At 47.5% G+C, this 25,033-nt stretch overlaps 1 protein-coding gene across 5 annotated transcripts in view; it reads right to left on the reverse strand.

Moving 5' to 3' along the window:
- Positions 1-25,033, reverse strand: part of BRSK2 (BR serine/threonine kinase 2) — a 245,953-nt gene that overhangs the window by 85,943 nt on the left and 134,977 nt on the right. For all 5 annotated transcript variants that reach the window (XM_063944693.1, XM_063944692.1, XM_063944691.1 and 2 more), the window contains exon 3: positions 604-689. In XM_063944693.1, the coding sequence (XP_063800763.1) occupies positions 604-689 (86 nt within the window). The remainder of the gene's footprint in view (positions 1-603; positions 690-25,033) is intronic.

Here is a 25,033-nt window from a genome sequence, read left to right on the forward strand (position 1 = left end):
CATATTATATTTATTACTCTTTCTTAATTTGGTTCAAACAGTATAACGTTATTGTGCTATTCTGTTTTTATTTCTGAACTGGGAAATCAGTGTACCTAACCAGCCCGTTGAGATCCCCCTGAAGTGTACCCTAACATCCACCACATCAACAGAGAAGCCTGCCATAACTTTCATTTTGGTCCAAGAGCACTAATAATAATAATAATAATAATTGTATTTATATTGCACTCATTCTCCAGTAGGACTCAAAGGCGTTTGCGCGTCACTTTTATGTAGACTTCTTTTTACTAATAATACCACACTATCAGGTTCATTTATTTTTCTAACATACATGATATTAGTATTTTTAGTTAGAAAAAAAATTACTGTGGAAAAGCAAAACAAAGAATTTTTGGTCATATTTACAAAGAATGATGGTAAATGTAAAATAATTTCTGTTCTATTTTTGTTTCTATAATCATGGAGGTAAAACGGTACTGATTAAAGCGGGCGAACGCATACACAAAATGCTGCCACAGAGATCTTTCTGAGCTGCCAACCTTCTCCCCACTACAGTCATTCATGGAATAGTATGTAATAGATCATCATATATAGCATACTCACAGGTATTTCTTGTTCTCATATACATCATGTAACTTTAAAACATGCGGATGTTCAATAAGTTTGAGTATAGCAATTTCACGTTCCACCTGTAATGAAAAGGATAATATTAGAGAAAGCATACCCTTAGTATAATAACACGCGTAGGACATGTTCCACACATGACATAGGCACATGCTGTAGGACATGTATGTGGGATCACCTACTCATTATTTATTAGTGCATTGCTGTGCTTCGTTATTGAATGTTATGTCATTATCATCTAGCACCATCCCTTTTGGCATCAGTTTCTTATCAATTAACTAGCTCACCACAGGTGATGCCAATCGTACATTACCAGGAAAGTCCAGGAACAGAGCATTTTCTCCCTCATGGAGAGGGTCAGGTAGGCAAGTATGATTAGCATTAGAGATGAGCGGGTTCGGTTTCTCGGAAACCGAACCCCCCCGAACTTCACCCTTTTTACACGGGTCCGAGGCAGGTTCGAACCTTCCCGCCTTGCTCGGCTAACCCGAGCGCACCCGAACGTCATCATCCCGCTGTCGGATTCTCGCGAGATTCGGATTCTATATAAGCAGCCGCGCGTCGCCGCCATTTTCACTCGTGCATTGGAGATGATAGGGAGAGGACGTGGCTGGCGTCCTCTCCGTTTATTGTTGAACTTGATTGCTTTATTGCTTAATTGTGGGGAGGACTGGGGAGCAACTGTTAGGAGGAGTACAGTGCAGAGTTTTGCTGATCAGTGACCACCAGTTTTATCCGTTCTCTGCCTGAAAAAACGCTCCATACCATATCTGTGCTCAGTGTGCTGCATAATATATCTGTGCTCACACTGCTTAATTGTGGGGACTGGGGAGCAGCTGTATTATATAGCAGGAGTACAGTGCAGAGTTTTGCTGACAGTGACCACCAGTATACGTTGTCTGCCTGAAAAACACTCCATATCTGTGCTCAGTGTGCTGCTTTATTGTGGGGACTGGGGACCACCAGTATAATTAATATTATATAGGAGGAGTACAGTGCAGAGTTTTGCTGACACAGTGACCACCAGTATACTATATATAGCAGTACAATACGGAAGGCCACTGCTGTGCCTACCTCTGTGTCGTCATTAAGTATACTATCCATCTACATTCTATACCTGTGGCGCGCCTCTTTTTTTATTTGCATCATGTGCTGTTTGGGGACAATTTTTTTGAAGTGCCATCCTGTCTTGATTGACACTGCAGTGCCACTCCTAGATGGGCCAGGTGTTTGTGTCGGCCACTTGTGTCGCTTAGTTTAGCCATCCAGCGACCTCGGTGCAAATTGTAGGACTAAAAATAATATTGTGAGGTGTTCAGAATAGACTGGAAATGAGTGGAAATTATGGTAATTGAGGTTAATAATACTATGGGATCAAAATGACCCCCAAATTCTATGATTTAAGCTATTTTTTAGGGTTTTTTGATAAAAACACCCGAATCCAAAACACACCCGAATCCGACAAAAAATTTTCGGTGAGGTTTTGCCAAAACGCGTCCGAATCCAAAACACGGCCGCGGAACCGAATCCAAAACCAAAACACAAAACCCGAAAAATGTCCGGTGCACATCACTAATTAGCATCCACCTATAAATCAGCCCCTTAGGCCAGAATGTATAACAGAGCGGTCATCACATGAGCAAACCATGCAGTGTATCAAAGGCAAAACTGCAGAGAAAACTGTGTGGATTAAAATTGCTGAAGTGCAAAGCACAGTGTATTAAAACTAGAGATGAGCGGGTTCGGTTTCTTTGAATCCGAACCCGCACGAACTTCACTTTTTTTTTCACGGGTCCGAGCGACTCGGATCTTCCCGCCTTGCTCGGTTAACCCGAGCGCGCCCGAACGTCATCATGACGCTGTCGGATTCTCGCGAGACTCGGATTCTATATAAGGAGCCGCGCGTCGCCGCCATTTTCACACGTGCATTGAGATTGATAGGGAGAGGACGTGGCTGGCGTCCTCTCCATTAGAATAGATTAGAAGAGAGAGAGAGAGATTGTGCAGACAGAGTTTACCACAGTGACCAGTGCAGTTGTTGTTAAGTTAACTTTTATTTAATATATCCGTTCTCTGCTATATCCGTTCTCTGCCTGAAAAAAACGATACACAGCAGTCACACAGTGTGACTCAGTCTGTGTGCACTCAGCTCAGCCCAGTGTGCTGCACATCAATGTATAAAAGCTTATAATAATTGTGGGGGAGACTGGGGAGCACTGCAGGTTGTTATAGCAGGAGCCAGGAGTACATAATATTATATTAATTTAAAATTAAACAGTGCACACTTTTGCTGCAGGAGTGCCACTGCCAGTGTGACTAGTGGTGACCAGTGCCTGACCACCAGTATAGTAGTATATTGTTGTATACTATCTCTTTATCAACCAGTCTATATTAGCAGCAGACACAGTACAGTGCGGTAGTTCACGGCTGTGGCTACCTCTGTGTCGGCAGTCGGCACTCGGCAGGCAGTCCGTCCATCCATAATTGTATAATTATATACCACCTAACCGTGGTATTTTTTTTTCTTTCTTTATACCGTCGTCATAGTCATACTAGTTGTTACGAGTATACTACTATCTCTTTATCAACCAGTGTACAGTGCGGTAGTTCACGGCTGTGGCTACCTCTGTGTCGGCAGTCGGCAGGCAGTCCGTCCATCCATAATTGTATTATTATAATATATACCACCTAACCGTGGTTTTTTTTTCATTCTTTATACCGTCATAGTGTCATACTAGTTGTTACGAGTATACTACTATCTCTTTATCAACCAGTGTACAGTGCGGTAGTTCACGGCTGTGGCTACCTCTGTGTCGGCAGTCGGCAGGCAGTCCGTCCATCCATAATTGTATTATAATATATACCACCTAACCGTGGTTTTTTTTTCATTCTTTATACCGTCATAGTCAGTCATACTAGTTGTTACGAGTATACTACTATCTCTTTATCAACCAGTGTACAGTGCGGTAGTTCACGGCTGTGGCTACCTCTGTGTCGGCACTCGGCAGGCAGTCCGTCCATCCATAATTGTATTATAATATATACCACCTAACCGTGGTTTTTTTTTCATTCTTTATACCGTCATAGTGTCATACTAGTTGTTACGAGTATACTACTATCTCTTTATCAACCAGTGTACAGTGCGGTAGTTCACGGCTGTGGCTACCTCTGTGTCGGCAGTCGGCAGGCAGTCCGTCCATCCATAATTGTATTATAATATATACCACCTAACCGTGGTTTTTTTTTCATTCTTTATACCGTCATAGTCAGTCATACTAGTTGTTACGAGTATACTACTATCTCTTTATCAACCAGTGTACAGTGCGGTAGTTCACGGCTGTGGCTACCTCTGTGTCGGCACTCGGCAGGCAGTCCGTCCATCCATAATTGTATTACAATATATACCACCTAACCGTGGTTTTTTTATACCACCTAACCGTGGCAGTCCGTCCATAATTGTATACTAGTATCCAATCCATCCATCTCCATTGTTTACCTGAGGTGCCTTTTAGTTCTGCCTATAAAATATGGAGAACAAAAAAGTTGAGGTTCCAAAATTAGGGAAAGATCAAGATCCACTTCCACCTCGTGCTGAAGCTGCTGCCACTAGTCATGGCCGAGACGATGAAATGCCAGCAACGTCGTCTGCCAAGGCCGATGCCCAATGTCATAGTACAGAGCATGTCAAATCCAAAACACCAAATATCAGTAAAAAGCCTCTTTTTTTCTTTGCGTCATGTGCTGTTTGGGGAGGGTTTTTTGGAAGGGACATCCTGCGTGACACTGCAGTGCCTCTCCTAGATGGGCCCGGTGTTTGTGTCGGCCACTAGGGTCGCTAATCTTACTCACACAGCTACCTCATTGCGCCTCTTTTTTTCTTTGCGTCATGTGCTGTTTGGGGAGGGTTTTTTGGAAGGGACATCCTGCGTGACACTGCAGTGCCACTCCTAGATGGGCCCGGTGTTTGTGTCGGCCACTAGGGTCGCTTATCTTACTCACACAGCGACCTCGGTGCAAATTTTAGGACTAAAAATAATATTGTGAGGTGTGAGGTATTCAGAATAGACTGAAAATGAGTGTAAATTATGGTTTTTGAGGTTAATAATACTTTGGGATCAAAATGACCCCCAAATTCTATGATTTAAGCTGTTTTTTAGTGTTTTTGGAAAAAAACACCCGAATCCAAAACACACCCGAATCCGACAAAAATAATTCGGTGAGGTTTTGCCAAAACGCGTTCGAACCCAAAACACGGCCGCGGAACCGAACCCAAAACCAAAACACAAAACCCGAAAAATTTCAGGCGCTCATCTCTAATTAAAACCTGAGACACATACAAATGGTTCTTAGTATGAATGAAGCGCCTTAGAGAAAACAAGGCAACTGTTTTAGATGAGGCTCTGATTGGCAGGAATGATTGCTGCTCGTATGCAAATTTAGAGATAAATGCATCTGATACGGTCAGTTTAGTGATGGTTGGTGATGTTGTTGCCGATTTAAAATTCCTATATAAAGCTTACGCATGAAGGAGAATCGGAATAGAAGACAGAGGTAAGAAGGTAGGAACAGCAGCGTGTTCCTTTTCCAGTTTCCATGAATTCTCACATTGAGTGATTCAGAGGTACAAGGCAACGCTCGGAAAGCAATGTTAATGTATTGCTATCTATCTCTACTCTCCTGACTCACCTTCTGTGGCTCTTTTTAGCAGCAATGAGCAAGTGACAAGCTAATTAAACAAGCCCTAAGATCTGAGGTCCCAATACTGCATCTCTTGTGTTTGCTTTACACACGTTATTACTATGCAGTTTGGGGTAAAAAGAACTAGTGTTTTGCTCAAAACCACATGCGCTTTGGTATTTTAAAAGAACCATACATCAATGATTGACACATTTTGAGTTTTGTTTTTTATTAAGGCCTAAGGAGCGGATGTAGAGTTACATGTCCGTTCTGCAGATGGATCTTGCAGGCTTTAGCACTGTGCATGCTCAGGACCTGGGCATACACATCTAATCACATTTCTATGTGTGGATGAATGGAAGTACCTGTGTGGCAATGGGGCATTTACTTGTAGGCTTTTAGCAGGGGCACATAGAAGGTATTGTGGGCTATGCAGAGTTATCTTGCAAGTGCACATAACCAAGAACATGGACATAGATAGTGGTCACATAGATGAGTATAACTCAGCATGGTTCTGTGCATACAATACAAGTGTAATTGCCTCCGACTTGCATGACACTATTAGTTGGCCCCAAAATCTCTTGCACTGCTTCTATGTTACAGAGAGCCTGATTCAGTGGCCAGGCTTGTTTCTGTGCTGGGTGATGCCTCAACAAAGAGCCATCTACTTCCATCTTCTTGCATTGTGCTAGAGATCAGTGCAATGAAAGATGCATGTTTTCAAAGTTTCAGTAGACAAAACAGAGCAGGCGTAATGTACCCGAGCTGCAACAACTATCTCCTATATAACTGCCCAGATCTGTCACTCTGTGACTGTGTGGCTAACGCTGGGCGTGGCTAGGAGCTCTCATTGGGTTAGCAGCAGGTCTATCACACCCAGTCCACAGCTGATTGGGCGAGAAACGCCCTCCCACACAGGTTACATCCAATGGGAGGCTCTGTCCTTTGGCTGCTGTGTGTTCTCAGAGCAGGATTAACAGTGAGGCTGATGGAGCTGCAGCTCCAGGTCCACACCCCAAAATAGGCCCACTGCATCTGCAGCAACATACCCTCCAACAATTTACACATAAAAATCGCTAAAAATTCAAAAAGGGAGCGTGGCCACGGGTACAGTGGCATGACCACGCCCCTTTTCCTATACTTTCAATGGAAGTTTGGAGAGCCAAACATCAGTACAGACCATAAAAAAAGGTACAGCTGGAGGGTATGCCACTGCATCTGCAGCAAGTCTCTGTGCGGGAAAAAATCCTTTTACAGCAGCGATCAGGTCAGAACTGCACATGCGACATGGCTGACAGCTGATGGCTGTCGTTGCCTAGCGATCACCTCTGCCTGATTGACAGGCGGAGGCGGACGCTGCACTGGCTGGGGCGGCACGGCGGCATTTGCTCACCATTTTGTGACCGCGGTCCGGCCAACGCAGGCGTGGCCGAACCGTGAAGTGGGTGGGCCGCAGTGGCTTTGTGACGTCACACGCAGCCGCTGCGACCCGGGCAGCGACGAGTAACTCCCAGCCAGCCGCAGGAGCTGTGCTGGCTGGGAGTTACTCTTCAAGTAAAAAAGCATCGCCGCTGTGCGATGCTTTTCTACTTGTGCAGGGGGGGGGCCAGCCTGACATGCGGGGTGGACTTGCCATTTGCTGGGCGTCCCCCCGCATGTCAGTGTAAGTGATCGTAGCTGTGCTAAATTTAGCACAGCTACGATCAGGTCAGAATGACCCCCTATGTCCTGCTGCCAGTCCGCCTGCCCCCTCCGGCATCAACAATCCTCACTCCATAGCCACGGCGCACGTGGAACAAAAGCTGCTGCGGCCACCGGCACAGATGTGTATGAAAGCGGCGCAGCGTAAGGCTTTCATAGCCCTCCCAGCACCGCATACTCTCTGAGCCCCGGAGCCTCCTCTGCGCGTGATGTCACAGAAGTGCCTCCCCGCCACAGCCACGCCCAGATCCCCAGAGGCCCTGACTCCGCAACACAGCACCTGGGCTGCCGGCCTGGAAGCCCCGAGATGGCTAATGTAATGGATAGAGTGGGTGATATCACGGAGGGTAATGTCTGGACGCTGACACTGACACTGCACTCTCACCTTTTACATTGATTCAGCGAGTCAGTTAGTTCTGCTAGCCAGTCACTATTGTTAGCGCCGGTGTCCCATGGCGCTGCGTTACAGGGAAGTATACCACTAAATAAACTACAGCTCCCAGCAACCCTTAGCGCTGAAGCATTCAGGCGCTAAGGGCTGCTGGGAGCTGTAGTTTATTGAGTGCATCATCTTCCCTGTAATGCGGTGCATTGGGACACCGGCGCTAACAATAGTGACTGGCTGCTTGGCTGCTGTGCGAGTCTCCGGGAGAGCCACTACCAAAGGGAGGACAGCAGCCTAGCTGCTTCCAGGAGGAGAAGCAGGAGAAGCATTACCCGCACCTCCCCCTTTCACAGTACCTCCGGGCCCCATCCGCGGCACCCGCACACACCCCCTCCACCACCCACGGTGGCTCCGGACCCCACCCGTGGCACCAGCCCCTCCAGCATCCGAATCACCCCCACAGCAACCCCTCCCCCCCACCCCGCCCCCATCTGCGTCTCCCCGCACCTTCCACTCCCCCAACCACAGCACCTACCAGGTGATTCATCAGGCCCTGCATGCGCTGTTCAAGCCGTTGAAAGGGGCTACGACCCCTTAACCATCGCACGCCCTTTGTTCGTGCAATATTTAACCACTCACACAATTATGATTGGAGGTAATACTCCATATAATACAACTATTGCATGCCACAAGAGCGTGCAAGGGTTAAGGTTAATAGATAAAATGAGAAATATGCAGAGTGGAACTTACGCCCTCTTGCAGAGCGTACCTTGGAGATTACATGCTGCACATTCTGCAGAACCAAGCATACGCAAGCCCAGTTTATGTAGAGCTGTACGCGTTCAATAGCATCTCCACTTCCGCTTGAAGGTGGCATAACTCGGTAGACACTGTGAGGGCGTGTTAATAGAATCTGCAGGCAATACAGTTTCCACAATTGGAAGGGCTGCAGACGGGGGCGGTGTAAGAGAGGGGTCTGCCAGGGGCCCCTCCTCCCTAACAGTGCCAGTGTCTACTAAGTATGGAAGCCTGCATCCTGGGGACTTCTCTACTGCACATACGCAAATCACTGGGAAATTGTCCACCATGCCATTTTCATGGTGATTTATGCTACTCTGCAGCGCAACGCCGGTGACCAATGCGGGACACTGGAGAAGGAATAGAGGTAGGTATAATTATATGGTTGCAGTGTGTGGGCCCCTATAGACCCAGCGGCCCATCTGCAGTGCACACCTTGCACCTATTATAGATACGCCAGTGGCTGGTTCAAGTGTGCAATGATGATGATGATGATTATGACAGGTATCAAAGCAAATGTGCGGATAGGGACGGACTGCTTGCAAAGATGTCTCCAACTTTGCTTACAGACAAATATAGCCATTTTGTTCCATGCACAAATTGCAGGTGCGCAATGTATTCATGGGAAAAGCAGCATATGTGTAATACTCTTGCTCACCAATGGGGTTCGGTGGTTCGGGAAGGATGGTCTCTCTGGTAGTCACTCCATCCCCTTCCTTGGCAGAGGGGTAAAGGATCTCCCAAACCAAGACACAATAAACTCACCATATATAAATAATTTTTTATTTATTTATCAGGCTGCGTTTGGAGACAGCATATGGCTCTGGTGTTAGGTGATGCATAAGTTATTTAAGTTTAACATTAACACTTCCCATATACATGCAATGGCAACATTTAAACATTCCCTAAGTAGAAACCTTAAGATCAATATTTTAGAAATATCCTCTCCTTAGGGGTATTAAACCTGGTTTAAAGTGAACCTTATAGCGGATTCAGAAACACAGCAACAGGCAAGCATTCACTATACACATTTCTAGGTGAGGATACTTTAAAGATATAATATCAGCAAATGTTTTTCTATTATGCAACATAGATTAATCAGTTTCAAAACAGTAGTGAATATTTTTATGTTATCAATAATTACCAGCAGTCCTATGATAATATGAATCATAAGGTGCTGTACATCTGTTCTCGTGTCAATATACAAAAACCACTTTGGAGTTCAAAAGTACCTCCTAAGTGAGAGTAACTCTGAGCTTACACACTCACTTGTACTGAATTAGCCTACTCTCCTACGAAGCTAAACAACTGTAACCATACTGAACGGATAATTACTTAGTCCAGTTGCAAAATGTTTAACCTCAATAAACTGCAAAGAGGAGTACTGTAGATTCAGCGGTAAAGAATTTGCCTCCTGAAAAGAATTGCTCGCCTGATCCTTATGGTGTATCAGGTTATACACAGTGGTGCATTTACAATCAGCCCTATTTGGAGCTTCCGCTGGTGCATTTACATTACAGTATAAAGTTGTAGGTGCTAGCAGAGGGTGTGTAATGTGGCCACTGTCTCTAGAGGTAAATTATTTGCAGATACTTGGAATAGAGAGGGTTAATATACTCAAGGAGGTGACTTGGAACACTGCAGCTGGGTGATAATTTCCTAGTTTAGTGGAGAAACTGCAGTATGGTAGATTATTGCCAGAGATAGTCATGAGGGCAGTTATTTCCGTATCCAGTGATCAGCATTCATCCAGATCTCTCTCAAATATCACCTTATGCGGGTTAGCAGTTTATTATTACCCCAGAAAGGGGGATGAAGACATGCAGTGTACTAGCTACGAATGTATTCCTGCTAGCAGTGAGGGGCTGGTGTCTGTCCTACAGATGTGGGGTTGGGTACCTCTTGACTGACTTTTGGAGCTACTCGCTTGTCCTTCTGCAGAGCCATTACACATACATACAGTCTGATTGGCTGCTAAATGCAATGTGACAGCATTGAACAGGGATCTGAGGAACAGCAGCATATAGGTGTACTCATGGGTGCTGGAGAACTGCTCTGAGGCACTCTGATGTGACCTGTTGTCAGTGTCAGTCTATAGTGTTGTTGTACTGAGGTTACCTGGGTGGTCTGGTATCAGCAGCAAGCTCCCTCCATACTGATCTGAGGTATCAAGCCTCTCACAGGAGCTCCTTTTCTGTCAGTCTCTGAGGCAGAGGCGTATCTAGCACGGGGCGAGCAGGGCACGTGCCCTGGGTGCCATGGCAGCCCCAACAGAGGGGGGCGCCACCGGCACCTGCACGGCCCACTCGCCCCATGCGTCAGGGATTCCGCCGACGCTACCCGCGGCGCTTTCCCTGTCTCCCCGGCTGCTGTGCCTGTCACAATAGACAGGCAGCGGCAGCCAGGAGCCTCCCCCTACTCCCCCCCCTGCAAAGTACGCGATCGCGCGTGCGCGACCTCGGGGGGGTGCGCGGCCCCTGAACAGTGCAGCCTCAGGTGAGCGGGCCGGGGTAAACTTTATACTTTCTTGCAGTGTCGGGACAGGGGAGGGAAGGGGGTGCGGGACATTGTGTGTGTGTGTTAAGTGTGTGTATGTGGGACATTGTTCTTGTGGGACTGTGTGTGTGTGTGTGTGTTAATTGTGTGTGTGTGTGTGTGTGTGTGTGTGTGTGTGGGACAGTGTGCATGTGTGTTGTGTGTGGGACAGTGTGTGTGTGTTAATTGTGTGTGTGTGTGTGTGTGTGTGTGTGTGTGTGTGTGTGGGACAGTGTGAGTGTTTTAATTGTGTGTGTGTGTGGGACAGTTTGAGTGTGTGTTAATTGTGTGTGTGTGGGACAGTGTGCGTGTGTATTAATTGTGTGTGTGTGTGGGACAGTGTGCGTGTGTGTTAATTGTGTGTGTGGGACAGTGTGCGTGTGTTAATTGTGTGTGTGTGTGTGTGGGACAGTGTGAGTGTGTTAACTGTGTGTGTGTGTGGGACAGTGCGTGTTTGTTATTTGTGTGTGTGGGACAGTGTGAGTGTTAATTGTGTGTGTGTGTGTGTGTGTGTGTGTGTGTGTGTGGGACAGTTTGAGTGTGAGTTAATTGTGTGTGTGTGGGCAGAGGCGTATCTAGCACGGGGCGAGCAGGGCACGTGCCCTGGGCGCCGTGGAAGCCCCAACAGAGGGGGCGCCACCGGCACGGCCTGCTCACCCCATGCGACAGGGATTCCGCCGGCGCTACCTGCGGCGCTCTCCCTGTCTCCCCGGCTGCTGTGCCTGTCACACTGGACAGGCAACGGCAGCCAGGAGCCTCCCCTCATCCCCCCCCTCCTCCCTGCACAGTGTACTGTACGCGATCGCGCGCGACCGCGGAGGTGCGCGCGCGCGGCCTTAACAGGTGAGCGGGCTTTACAGTTATGTTTATATTTTTTTTCTGTCGGGGGAGGGGGGTGCGGGACAGTGTGTGTGTGTTAATTGTGTGTGAGTGTGTGTTAATTGTGTGAGTGTGTGACAGTGTGAGTGTGTTAATTGTGTGAGTGTGTGACAGTGTGAGTGTGTTAATTGTGTGTGTGTGGGACAGTGTGAATGTGTGTTAATTGTGTGTGTGTGGGACAGTGTGAATGTGTGTTAATTGTGTGTGTGGGACAGTGTGAGTGTGTGTTAATTGTGTGTGTGGGACAGTGTGAGTGTGTTGTGTGTGTGTGTGTGTGTGTGTGTGGGGGACAGTGTGAATGTGTGTTAATTGTGTGGGTGTGTTAATTGTGTGTGTGTGTGGGACAGTGTGAGTGTGTGTTATTTGTGTGTGTGGGACAGTGTGCGTGCGTGTGTGTTAATTGTGTGTGTGTGTGGGACAGTGTGCGTGTGTGTTAATTGTGTGTGTGTGTGTTAATTGTCCCGGCGGTTATTGGCATCTGTAGTGTGCGCCCCGTCCTCCTCCGCTGCCGCTGACAGGAGCGGCGGTGTGCGGCTCTCCCCCTCCTCCGCCGGCTCCGTCCTCCCGTCGTGGCCCTGCAGTGTGTGCCGGTCTCCCCAGCAGCAGCAGCAGGTTAGTCTCTCTTTCCCCCCCCCCTCCTCCTCCTCCCCCCCCTCTCTCTCTCTCTCTCTCTCTCTCCTCCTGTGGATTGAAGTTTGTAAGTATCATTTTCATTTTTACAGGTACCCCTATTGGATTCTACTGGACAAGTGGACGTTATCGGCGTGGGATGTAGGTAAGTAATCTGTCTCTCATTTTTACAGGTACCCCTATTGGATTCTACTGGACAAGTGGACGTGACCAGCGTGGGATGTAGGTAAGTAATCTGTCTCTCATTTTTACAGGTACCCCTATTGGATTCTACTGGACAAGTGGACGTTATCGGCGTGGGATGTAGGTAAGTAATCTGTCTCTCATTTTTACAGGTACCCCTATTGGATTCTACTGGACAAGAGGACGTTATCGGCGTGGGATGTAGGTAAGTAATCTGTCTCTCATTTTTACAGGTACCCCTATTGGATTCTACTGGACAAGTGGACGTGACCAGCGTGGGATGTAGGTAAGTAATCTGTCTCTCATTTTTACAGGTACCCCTATTGAATTCTACTGGACAAGTGGACGTGACCAGCGTGGGAGGTAGGTAAGTAATCTGTCTCTCATTTTTACAGATTCCCCTACTGGATTCTACTGGACAAGTGGACGTGATCGGTGTGGGATGTAGGTAAGTAATCTGTCTCTCATTTTTACAGATTCCCCTACTGGATTCTACTGGACAAGTGGACGTGACCGGCGTGGGATGTAGGTAAGTAATCTGTCTCTCATTTTTACAGGTACCCCTATTGAATTCTACTGGACAAGTGGACGTGACCAGCGTGGGATGTAGGTAAGTAATCTGTCTCTCATTTTTACAGGTACCCCTATTGGATTCTACTGGACAAGTGGACGTGACCGGCGTGGGATGTAGGTAAGTAATCTGTCTCTCATTTTTACAGATTCCCCTACTGGATTCTACTGGACAAGTGGACGTGAACGGCGTGGGATGTAGGTAAGTAATCTGTCTCTCATTTTTACAGATTCCCCTACTGGATTCTACTGGACAAGTGGACGTGACCAGCGTGGGATGTAGGTAAGTAATCTGTCTCTCATTTTTACAGGTACCCCTATTGAATTCTACTGGACAAGTGGACGTGACCAGCGTGGGATGTAGGTAAGTAATCTGTCTCTCATTTTTACAGATTCCCCTACTGGATTCTACTGGACAAGTGGACGTGATCGGCGTGGGATGTAGGTAAGTAATCTGTCTCTCATTTTTACAGGTACCCCTATTGAATTCTACTGGACAAGTGGACGTGATCGGCGTGGGATGTAGGTAAGTAATCTGTCTCTCATTTTTACAGATTCCCCTACTGGATTCTACTGACAAGTGGACGTGATCGGCGTGGGATGTAGGTAAGTAATCTGTCTCTCATTTTTACAGGTACCCCTATTGAATTCTACTGGACAAGTGGACGTGATCGGCGTGGGATGTAGGTAAGTAATCTGTCTCTCATTTTTACAGATTCCCCTACTGGATTCTACCTGACAAGTGGACGTGACCAGCGTGGGATGTAGGTAAGTAATCTGTCTCTCATTTTTACAGGTACCCCTATTGAATTCTACTGGACAAGTGGACGTGACTGGCGTGGGATGTAGGTAAGTAATCTGTCTCTCATTTTTACAGGTACCCCTATTGGATTCTACTGGACAAGTGGACGTGACCGGCGTGGGATGTAGGTAAGTAATCTGTCTCTCATTTTTACAGATTCCCCTACTGGATTCTACTGGACAAGTGGACGTGACCGGCGTGGGATGTAGGTAAGTAATCTGTCTCTCATTTTTACAGATTCCCCTATTGGATTCTACTGAACAAGTGGACGTGACCGGCGTGGGATATAGGTAAGTATGTGTGAGTGTGTCAGTGTGTTTTAATAAATTTTTACTGTCACGGTGTGTGAGTTGTGTTTTTATTTGGGTATTTTTTCTGTTGTAGAACTACAGGTACCGGCGGGCCCGTTATTTCCCTGCATGTTGGTACTTGAGGTTCTCCAAGTACCAGCAAGCGGGGGAGGCTATCTGGGCCTTGTAGTTCCACAACAAAAAACAATATTCTTTTTTTACTTACATGGCTATCAGCCTCCCATCCACAGCCCACGGATGGGGGGGACAGCCTCGGGCTTCACCCCTGGCCCTTGGGTGCCTGGAGGGGGGGTGACCCCTTGATTTAAGGGGTCCCCACTCCTCCAGGGAACCCCGGCCAGTGGTGACTAGTTGGGGGGGTAATGCCACGGCCGCAGGGACCTACATAAATGTGTCCCCCGGCTGTGGCATTATGTCCCTGGCTAGTGGAGCCTGGTGCTGGCTTTAAAAATACGGGGGGACCCCTACATCTTTTGTCCCCCGTATTTTTGGAACCAGGACCGGACTAAGAGCCCGATGCTGGTTGTCTAAATACGGGGAACCCCTGTCCAATTTTTTCCCAGTATTTAAACAACCAGGACCGGCTCAAAGAGCCCGAGGCTGGTTATACTTAGGAGGGGGGACCTCACTCAGTTTTTTTTTTACATTTTTAACCCATTCAGACCCTTCTCCATTAAGTTAATGGAAGCCCTGGACAACAAAATTGCATTCATGTCCTCCTCCCACTCCCTTCCCAGTCCCAAACACAAATTATTATTTTTTTCTATAAAAATGTACAATATATCACAAGTATGATGAGCAGGCATGCAGCGGGCATTGGCGGCTTTGGACTGAGTTGCAAATTAGTGGCGGAGGGCTGGGTCAGTTGATGGTGGGCGAGTTTGTAAGCCATTGGTGGTGGCAGCGGGCATCGGCTCAGAGGCAGTGGCGGGCATTGGCTCGGTGGCGGTAGGGGTCATCGGCAGGATTCGGCAGACATTATGGCTGTAGTGCCTCACCGCACGCCACTGACCTCACCGCACGCCACTGGTGTGTGGGACAGTGTGCGTGTGTGTTAATTGTGTGTGTGGGACAGTGTGAGTGTGTGTTAATTGTGTGTGTGTGGAACAGTGTCAGTGTGTGTAAATTTTTGCAGTCCAGTGTGTGTGTGGGGGAGAGGAAAGTAAGAGAATGTGTGTGTGTAGTCTGAGTGGGTGTGTGTAGGATTTGGGGGTGGCCAGTCTGTGTGTGTGTAATCAGTGTGTGTGGGATGTACTAATGGCCATTTACCGAAGAGAGATATGTATTAAACCACGGGCACTGAGATGCCCTTCTCACTCACCATCCAGCTGGGTGGGCGAGCCGGGCGGGTGGAAAGTCAGCAGCAGGGGCAGCATGCCGGATATCAGCAGCCGAGGGTAGGGGCTGTAATGCACGTGCGGAGCCCAAAGCCGGAGATCAGCAGCATGTTGACCGGCAATAAGCAGCTTCTGCTTCCGCGTTCAACATGCTGCTGATCTCCGGCTTTGGGCTACGCAGGGTTTGGGGGATGGGTGTCCTCTGCCGGTGTACTGCTGCTCCGGGGGTGCGGGCTCCGGAGGCTCTCAGCACTGTTAAATATCCAGCTGCCTCAAGTATGTACAGCCCGCACCCTCTGCTGCTGATATCCGGCATGCTGCTGCTGGCTGTCCCCCCGCCCGGCTCGGCCACACAGCTGTATGGTGAGAAGGGCATCTCAGTTCCTGAGGTTTAACACATATGCCTCAGAAAATGGCCTCTGCGGTAAAAGATACTAATGCTTACCGTGATAGTAACAGCGGGGAGGAAGGCGCACATCGGGATCCTGCAGCATGAAACAAGAACCCCTTCGGAGCGCAGCAGACCACACTGAAAAGGGTGCATACCCGGTGCGGTGCTCTGCATCCCGGGTGGTGCCGAAGATGTGGAGTGTCGGAGGTAGCAGAAGCGCCGCAGCTTGGGGTGAGAAACCGCTGCAGCCCTTCCGCTACTAAACTCTGCAATTAGTCTATTAAGGGGGTGGGCTCCCCTCATCATAGTGCCCCACAGGCCATGTTAATTCTGGGGGTAGGATCCCCTAACTCTATAATGAGAATTTTGGCTCATATCATGTGCTGTAACGTGAATTTTGGCTAATACCGTGTGCTATAATGTGAATTTCGGCTCATAGTATGTGGGGTAATGTGAATTTTGGCTCATTCCGTGTGCTGTAATGTGAATTTCGGCTCATACCGTGTGCTGTAATGTGAATTTCGGCTCATACCATGTGGGGTAATGTGAATTTTGGCTCATACCATGTGGAGTAATGTGAATTTTGGCTTATACCGTGTGCTATAATGTGAATTTCGGCTCATACCGTGTGCTATAATGTGAATTTCGGCTCATACCGTGTGCTATAATGTGAATTTTGGCTCATATCATGTGGGGTAATGTGAATTTCGGCTCATACTGTGTGCTATAATGTGAATTTCGGCTCATACTGTGTGCTATAATGTGAATTTCGGCTCATACCGTGTGCTATAATGTGAAAGGGGCACCAGTACTAGATAGTATAAGGGGTCCTACTACACTGAAGGACACACCCCTTTTGAGTGACCACGCCCCTTTTCCGGCGCGCGCATAATTGCTATCTGCACTCTTTCATTCCACCTTCAAAAATTCAACTTCGACCACTGCACCTACATACACATACATACACACCCTGACATCTTTATATGCAGTGACACCGGTGGCGTCTGCACATACTTTCCTTTTGTATTTTTTTTTTTATTATTATCATTTTATTAATTTATTATTTTTATAAAAAAATCTTTTTTTTTTTTTTTTGGGGGGGGGGGGCGCCATTATTGATCTTGCCCTGGGCTCCAAAAACCCTAGTTACGCCTCTGCTCTGAGGGGAATCACCTGTCTGCTCATAAGCCTCTCTTACTGAGGGTCTGGGATCACACAATGAAAGGCAGGTAGCTTTCCTCTGTTGAACACTGACTTACAGTCGCACACAGCCGCCCTGACACACGCAGTCAGCAGCAGTGCAGCTCCTTCCATTGTACCACTGCCTCACCAGACTCTGCACTCCTCTGCCTCCGGAACGTTCTTTTCCACACAGCTGGTTTTGTCTCCGCCCCCTCTCACAGGCCCCGCCTCTGACACAGAGCACTTCAATCCTGAATTTCAATTGCTGCTGCTGAGCATCAGAGATCCATTTTTACATACAGCTGGGCTGAGTTCCCAGATCTTCCCCCTCTGACTGTTAAGTGATGCCCCATTTTAGGGGTATCACATATGGGATTAAGGCGGTTTGTAGGAGGGCGACCTCTAAAACACCAGAGAACTCATCAGGATCAGTCCTTAATGCTGGTGCAGTACAAGCGCCCTTACAATGGATTTGGCTCTACTGCAAGAAGCAGATGCATTTAACAAGTGTTACTGATCCATTATTATACCCCATAGCAATTTGTTTTTCCCTGGTTCTTGACCATGACTTGTCCTCACACTTGGGTCACGTTGGTGCAGAGTCAGTCAGAGAATCGCATGTCATATTCCTTAGAAGTGCACTACGTACTCAGACACCCAACCTGATTAGTATCATTATCAGCCTGGCCTCGGGAGGGGACTGTGCAGAAAGAGGCAATGATTACTTCCTAATCTTTAATTATCCACTTTCTAATGTACAGACACATCAAAGAGAAGGGGTGGGAGATGGGGGAGGGAATACACGAGGGAGAATAAAAAAAGGAAACAAGAAATAAGGGTACTGCCATACCATAGAAAGAGAGAGAGAGAGAGAGAGAGAGAGAGAGAGAGAGAGAATATACAGAGGGTATGCCTGAAAAGTAGGGAATACAGACAGGGCCGGCAACAGAAATCTCGGGGCCCGGTACACTGATACCTCTGGGGCCCCCCTCTTCCCTCCAACCACCTCCCCCCCCCCGGATACCAGACCCGCACATCCGTCCCTTGCATGTGCCAATAAATGTATTGCCATATAGGTGTATTGTTCAGGTGAACACAAAGAAATAGAGAATTTGACGGCAGATAAGAACCACTTGGCCCATTTAGTCTGCCCTAAACACGTGTACACACACTGATTTACACACAGTATATCTTTGGAGTGTGGGAGGACACTCAAGTACCCAGAGGAAACCCACACAAGCATGGGGAGACTATACAAAGTCCACACAGTTAGGGATGTTACTATACATACAGTACACTGCACTACTGCTGAGCAAAGTGGACCATAATATATTATCTGCACTTTGAATAGAAGTCCTCTACCAGTGAAATTTTTATTACATTGCATATTGAATGTTTTTTTAAATATTATAAAAAAAACACAGATAATATTCACTATGCACTTTAATAAAAATATGCTGCATTACTTTGAAATAGCATTGCATTATTGAATATTATCTGGTTTGTTTGTTTTTTAAAACATTGTATGCTCTGGCTCATGAGAGACACTGCGTGACAGCGTTTCCACACTCTGACTGCTGTCACTTACCAAAATACCACTGCTATCCTCCAGTTCCAAGCTGCCTGGGCTGTTTCTCCTGCAGTCCAGTGTTTCTCCTGGGCACTGGACTGGGCTCCTCTTAGGACCGTCGCCACTGCAAAGACTGAAGTGAACTGTGAAAGGCGGGGAGTAAGTGAAGGGTGTAGCGTCGTATGGATGCGTCATGTGATATCTATGCACACAGTGGGAGACGGACAGGTGACTGTGGGCAGTGGCTGGGTTACCGCCGCAGAGAGGGGGGGGGTTTCCACCGACGGAGTTATCAACTATACAGTGCCACGGCTCTCTTCCGGCCAGCGCAATCCTTTTAAATTTTACCCCATCCTACGTGTTGCACTGACACAGCTTGATGCCATGGTTGATGCCCAGATCCTTGGGGCCCCTCACAACGTCGGGGCCCGGTACGGGTGTCCCCTTTGACCCCCCCTGTCGCCGGGCCTGAATACAGAAGGAGAAAGATGTGGAAATTAGAGATGAGCGGGTTCGGTTTCTCTGAATCCGAACCCGCACGAACTTCATGTTTTTTTTCACGGGTCCGAGCGACTCGGATCTTCCCGCCTTGCTCGGTTAACCCGAGCGCGCCCGAACGTCATCATGACGCTGTCGGATTCTCGCGAGACTCGGATTCTATATAAGGAGCCGCGCGTCGCCGCCATTTTCACACGTGCATTGAGATTGATAGGGAGAGGACGTGGCTGGCGTCCTCTCCATTTAGATTAGGAGAGAGAGAGAGAGATTGACCTGAGGCTGATACTGTAGAAGAGAGTGCAGAGTTTAGTGACTGACCACAGTGACCACCAGCAGTGCAGTTGTTTTATTTAATATATCCGTTCTCTGCCTGAAAAAAACGGTACACACAGTGACTCAGTCACATACCATATCTGTGTGCACTGCTCAGCCCAGTGTGCTGCATGCCTGCATCATCTATGTATATATTATATATCTGACTGTGCTCAGCTCACACAGCTTATAATTGTGGGGGAGACTGGGGAGCACTGCAGTGCCAGTTATAGGTTATAGCAGGAGCCAGGAGTACAAGACAGTCACATACCATATCTGTGTGCACTGCTCAGCCCAGTGTGCTGCATCATCTATGTATATATTATATATCTGACTGTGCTCAGCTCACACAGCTTATAATTGTGGGGGAGACTGGGGAGCACTGCAGTGCCAGTTATAGGTTATAGCAGGAGCCAGGAGTACATATTATATTAAAATTAAACAGTGCACACTTTTGCTGCAGGAGTGCCACTGCCAGTGTGACTGACCAGAGACCTGACCACACTGACCACCAGTATAGTTAGTAGTATACTATATTGTGATTGCCTGAAAAAGTTAAACACTCGTCGTGTGACTTCACTTGTGTGGTGTTTTTTTTTTATTCTATAAAAAACTCATTCTGCTGACAGACAGTGTCCAGCAGGTCCGTCATTATATAATATATATACCTGTCCGGCTGCAGTAGTGATATATATATATTTTTTATATCATTATTTATCATCCAGTCGCAGCAGACACAGTACGGTAGTTCACGGCTGTAGCTACCTCTGTGTCGGCACTCGGCAGTCCATCCATAATTGTATACCACCTACCCGTGGTTTTTTTTTCTTTCTTCTTTATACATACATACTACTACATCTCTTTATCAACCAGTCTATATTAGCAGCAGACACAGTACAGTACGGTAGTTCACGGCTGTGGCTACCTCTGTGTCGGCACTCGGCAGTCCGTCCATAATTGTATACCACCTAACCGTGGTTTTTTTTTCTTTCTTCTTTATACATACATACTACGACATCTCTTTATCAACCAGTCTATATTAGCAGCAGACACAGTACAGTACGGTAGTTCACGGCTGTGGCTACCTCTGTGTCGGCACTCGGCAGTCCGTCCATAATTGTATACCACCTAACCGTGGTTTTTTTTCTTTCTTCTTCATACATACATACTACGACATCTCTTTATCAACCAGTCTATATTAGCAGCAGACACAGTACAGTACGGTAGTTCACGGCTGTGGCTACCTCTGTGTCGGCACTCGGCAGTCCGTCCATAATTGTATACCACCTAACCGTGGTTTTTTTTTCTTTCTTCTTTATACATACATACTACGACATCTCTTTATCAACCAGTCTATATTAGCAGCAGACACAGTACAGTACGGTAGTTCACGGCTGTGGCTACCTCTGTGTCGGCACTCGGCAGTCCGTCCATAATTGTATACCACCTACCCGTGGTTTTTTTTTCTTTCTTCTTCATACATACATACTACGACATCTCTTTATCAACCAGTCTATATTAGCAGCAGACACAGTACAGTACGGTAGTTCACGGCTGTGGCTACCTCTGTGTCGGCACTCGGCAGTCCGTCCATAATTGTATACCACCTAACCGTGGTTTTTTTTTCTTTCTTCTTCATACATACATACTACGACATCTCTTTATCAACCAGTCTATATTAGCAGCAGACACAGTACAGTACGGTAGTTCACGGCTGTGGCTACCTCTGTGTCGGCACTCGGCAGTCCGTCCATAATTGTATACCACCTACCCGTGGTTTTTTTTTCTTTCTTCTTCATACATACATACTACGACATCTCTTTATCAACCAGTCTATATTAGCAGCAGACACAGTACAGTACGGTAGTTCACGGCTGTGGCTACCTCTGTGTCGGCACTCGGCAGTCCGTCCATAATTGTATACCACCTAACCGTGGTTTTTTTTTCTTTCTTCTTCATACATACATACTACGACATCTCTTTATCAACCAGTCTATATTAGCAGCAGACACAGTACAGTACGGTAGTTCACGGCTGTGGCTACCTCTGTGTCGGCACTCGGCAGTCCGTCCATAATTGTATACCACCTAACCGTGGTTTTTTTTTCTTTCTTCTTCATACATACATACTACGACATCTCTTTATCAACCAGTCTATATTAGCAGCAGACACAGTACAGTACGGTAGTTCACGGCTGTGGCTACCTCTGTGTCGGCACTCGGCAGTCCGTCCATAATTGTATACTAGTATCCATCCATCTCCATTGTTTACCTGAGGTGCATTTTAGTTGTGCCTATTAAAATATGGAGAACAAAAATGTTGAGGTTCCAAAATTAGGGAAAGATCAAGATCCACTTCCACCTCGTGCTGAAGCTGCTGCCACTAGTCATGGCCGAGACGATGAAATGCCAGCAACGTCGTCTGCCAAGGCCGATGCCCAATGTCATAGTACAGAGCATGTCAAATCCAAAACACCAAATATCAGTAAAAAAAAGGACTCCAAAACCTAAAATAAAATTGTCGGAGGAGAAGCGTAAACTTGCCAATATGCCATTTACCACACGGAGTGGCAAGGAACGGCTGAGGCCCTGGCCTATGTTCATGGCTAGTGGTTCAGCTTCACATGAGGATGGAAGCACTCAGCCTCTCGCTAGAAAAATGAAAAGACTCAAGCTGGCAAAAGCACAGCAAAGAACTGTGCATTCTTCGAAATCCCAAATCCACAAGGAGAGTCCAATTGTGTCGGTTGCGATGCCTGACCTTCCCAACACTGGACGTGAAGAGCATGCGCCTTCCACCATTTGCACGCCCCCTGCAAGTGCTGGAAGGAGCACCCGCAGTCCAGTTCCTGATAGTCAGATTGAAGATGTCAGTGTTGAAGTACACCAGGATGAGGAGGATATGGGTGTTGCTGGCGCTGGGGAGGAAATTGACCAGGAGGATTCTGATGGTGAGGTGGTTTGTTTAAGTCAGGCACCCGGGGAGACACCTGTTGTCGGTGGGAGGAATATGGCCGTTGACATGCCAGGTGAAAATACCAAAAAAATCAGCTCTTCGGTGTGGAGGTATTTCAACAGAAATGCGGACAACAGGTGTCAAGCCGTGTGTTCCCTTTGTCAAGCTGTAATAAGTAGGGGTAAGGACGTTAACCACCTCGGAACATCCTCCCTTATACGTCACCTGCAGCGCATTCATAATAAGACAGTGACAAGTTCAAAAACTTTGGGTGACAGCGGAAGCAGTCCACTGACCAGTAAATCCCTTCCTCTTGTAACCAAGCTCACGCAAACCACCCCACCAACTCCCTCAGTGTCAATTTCCTCCTTCCCCAGGAATGCCAATAGTCCTGCAGGCCATGTCACTGGCAATTCTGACGATTCCTCTCCTGCCTGGGATTCCTCCGATGCATCCTTGCGTGTAACGCCTACTGCTGCTGGCGCTGCTGTTGTTGCTGCTGGGAGTCGATGGTCATCCCAGAGGGGAAGTCGTAAGACCACTTTTACTACTTCCACCAAGCAATTGACTGTCCAACAGTCCTTTGCGAGGAAGATGAAATATCACAGCAGTCATCCTACTGCAAAGCGGATAACTGAGGCCTTGGCATCCTGGGTGGTGAGAACCGTGGTTCCGGTATCCATCATTACTGCAGAGCCAACTAGAGACTTGTTGGAGGTACTGTGTCCCCGGTACCAAATACCATCTAGGTTCCATTTCTCTAGGCAGGCGATACCGAAAATTTACACAGACCTCAGAAAAAGAGTCACCAGTGTCCTAAAAAATGCAGCTGTACACAATGTCCACTTAACCACGGACATGTGGACAAGTGGAGCAGGGCAGGGTCAGGACTATATGACTGTGACAGCCCACTGGGTAGATGTATGGACTCCCGCCGCAAGAACAGCAGCGGCGGCACCAGTAGCAGCATCTCGCAAACGCCAACTCTTTCCTAGGCAGGCTACGCTTTGTATCACCGGTTTCCAGAATACGCACACAGCTGAAAACCTCTTACGGCAACTGAGGAAGATCATCGCGGAATGGCTTACCCCAATTGGACTCTCCTGTGGATTTGTGGCATCGGACAACGCCAGCAATATTGTGTGTGCATTAAATATGGGCAAATTCCAGCACGTCCCATGTTTTGCACATACCTTGAATTTGGTGGTGCAGAATTATTTAAAAAACGACAGGGGCGTGCAAGAGATGCTGTCGGTGGCCAGAAGAATTGCGGGACACTTTCGGCGTACAGGCACCACGTACAGAAGACTGGAGCACCACCAAAAACTACTGAACCTGCCCTGCCATCATCTGAAGCAAGAAGTGGTAACGAGGTGGAATTCAACCCTCTATATGCTTCAGAGGTTGGAGGAGCAGCAAAAGGCCATTCAAGCCTATACAATTGAGCACGATATAGGAGGTGGAATGCACCTGTCTCAAGCGCAGTGGAGAATGATTTCAACGTTGTGCAAGGTTCTGATGCCCTTTGAACTTGCCACACGTGAAGTCAGTTCAGACACTGCCAGCCTGAGTCAGGTCATTCCCCTCATCAGGCTTTTGCAGAAGAAGCTGGAGACATTGAAGGAGGAGCTAACACGGAGCGATTCCGCTAGGCATGTGGGACTTGTGGATGGAGCCCTTAATTCGCTTAACAAGGATTCACGGGTGGTCAATCTGTTGAAATCAGAGCACTACATTTTGGCCACCGTGCTCGATCCTAGATTTAAAGCCTACCTTGGATCTCTCTTTCCGGCAGACACAAGTCTGCTGGGGTTGAAAGATCTGCTGGTGAGAAAATTGTCAAGTCAAGCGGAACGCGACCTGTCAACATCTCCTCCTTCACATTCTCCCGCAACTGGGGGTGCGAGGAAAAGGCTCAGAATTCCGAGCCCACCCGCTGGCGGTGATGCAGGGCAGTCTGGAGCGACTGCTGATGCTGACATCTGGTCCGGACTGAAGGACCTGACAACGATTACGGACATGTCGTCTACTGTCACTGCATATGATTCTCTCACCATTGAAAGAATGGTGGAGGATTATATGAGTGACCGCATCCAAGTAGGCACGTCACACAGTCCATACTTATACTGGCAGGAAAAAGAGGCAATTTGGAGGCCATTGCACAAACTGGCTTTATTCTACCTAAGTTGCCCTCCCACAAGTGTGTACTCCGAAAGAGTGTTTAGTGCCGCCGCTCACCTTGTCAGCAATCGGCGTACGAGGTTACATCCAGAAAATGTGGAGAAGATGATGTTCATTAAAATGAATTATAATCAATTCCTCCGCGGAGACATTGACCAGCAGCAATTGCCTCCACAAAGTACACAGGGAGCTGAGATGGTGGATTCCAGTGGGGACGAATTGATAATCTGTGAGGAGGGGGATGTACACGGTGATATATCGGAGGGTGATGATGAGGTGGACATCTTGCCTCTGTAGAGCCAGTTTGTGCAAGGAGAGATTAATAGCTTCTTTTTTTGGGGGGGTCCAAACCAACCCGTCATATCAGTCACAGTCGTGTGGCAGACCCTGTCACTGAAATGATGGGTTGGTTAAAGTGTGCATGTCCTGTTTTGTTTATACAACATAAGGGTGGGTGGGAGGGCCCAAGGACAATTCCATCTTGCACCTCTTTTTTCTTTTATTTTTCTTTG

The sequence above is a fragment of the Pseudophryne corroboree genome, chromosome 11 (genome assembly GCF_028390025.1).
Source record: "Pseudophryne corroboree isolate aPseCor3 chromosome 11, aPseCor3.hap2, whole genome shotgun sequence".
In the NCBI taxonomy this organism is placed as follows: Eukaryota; Metazoa; Chordata; class Amphibia; order Anura; family Myobatrachidae; genus Pseudophryne; species Pseudophryne corroboree.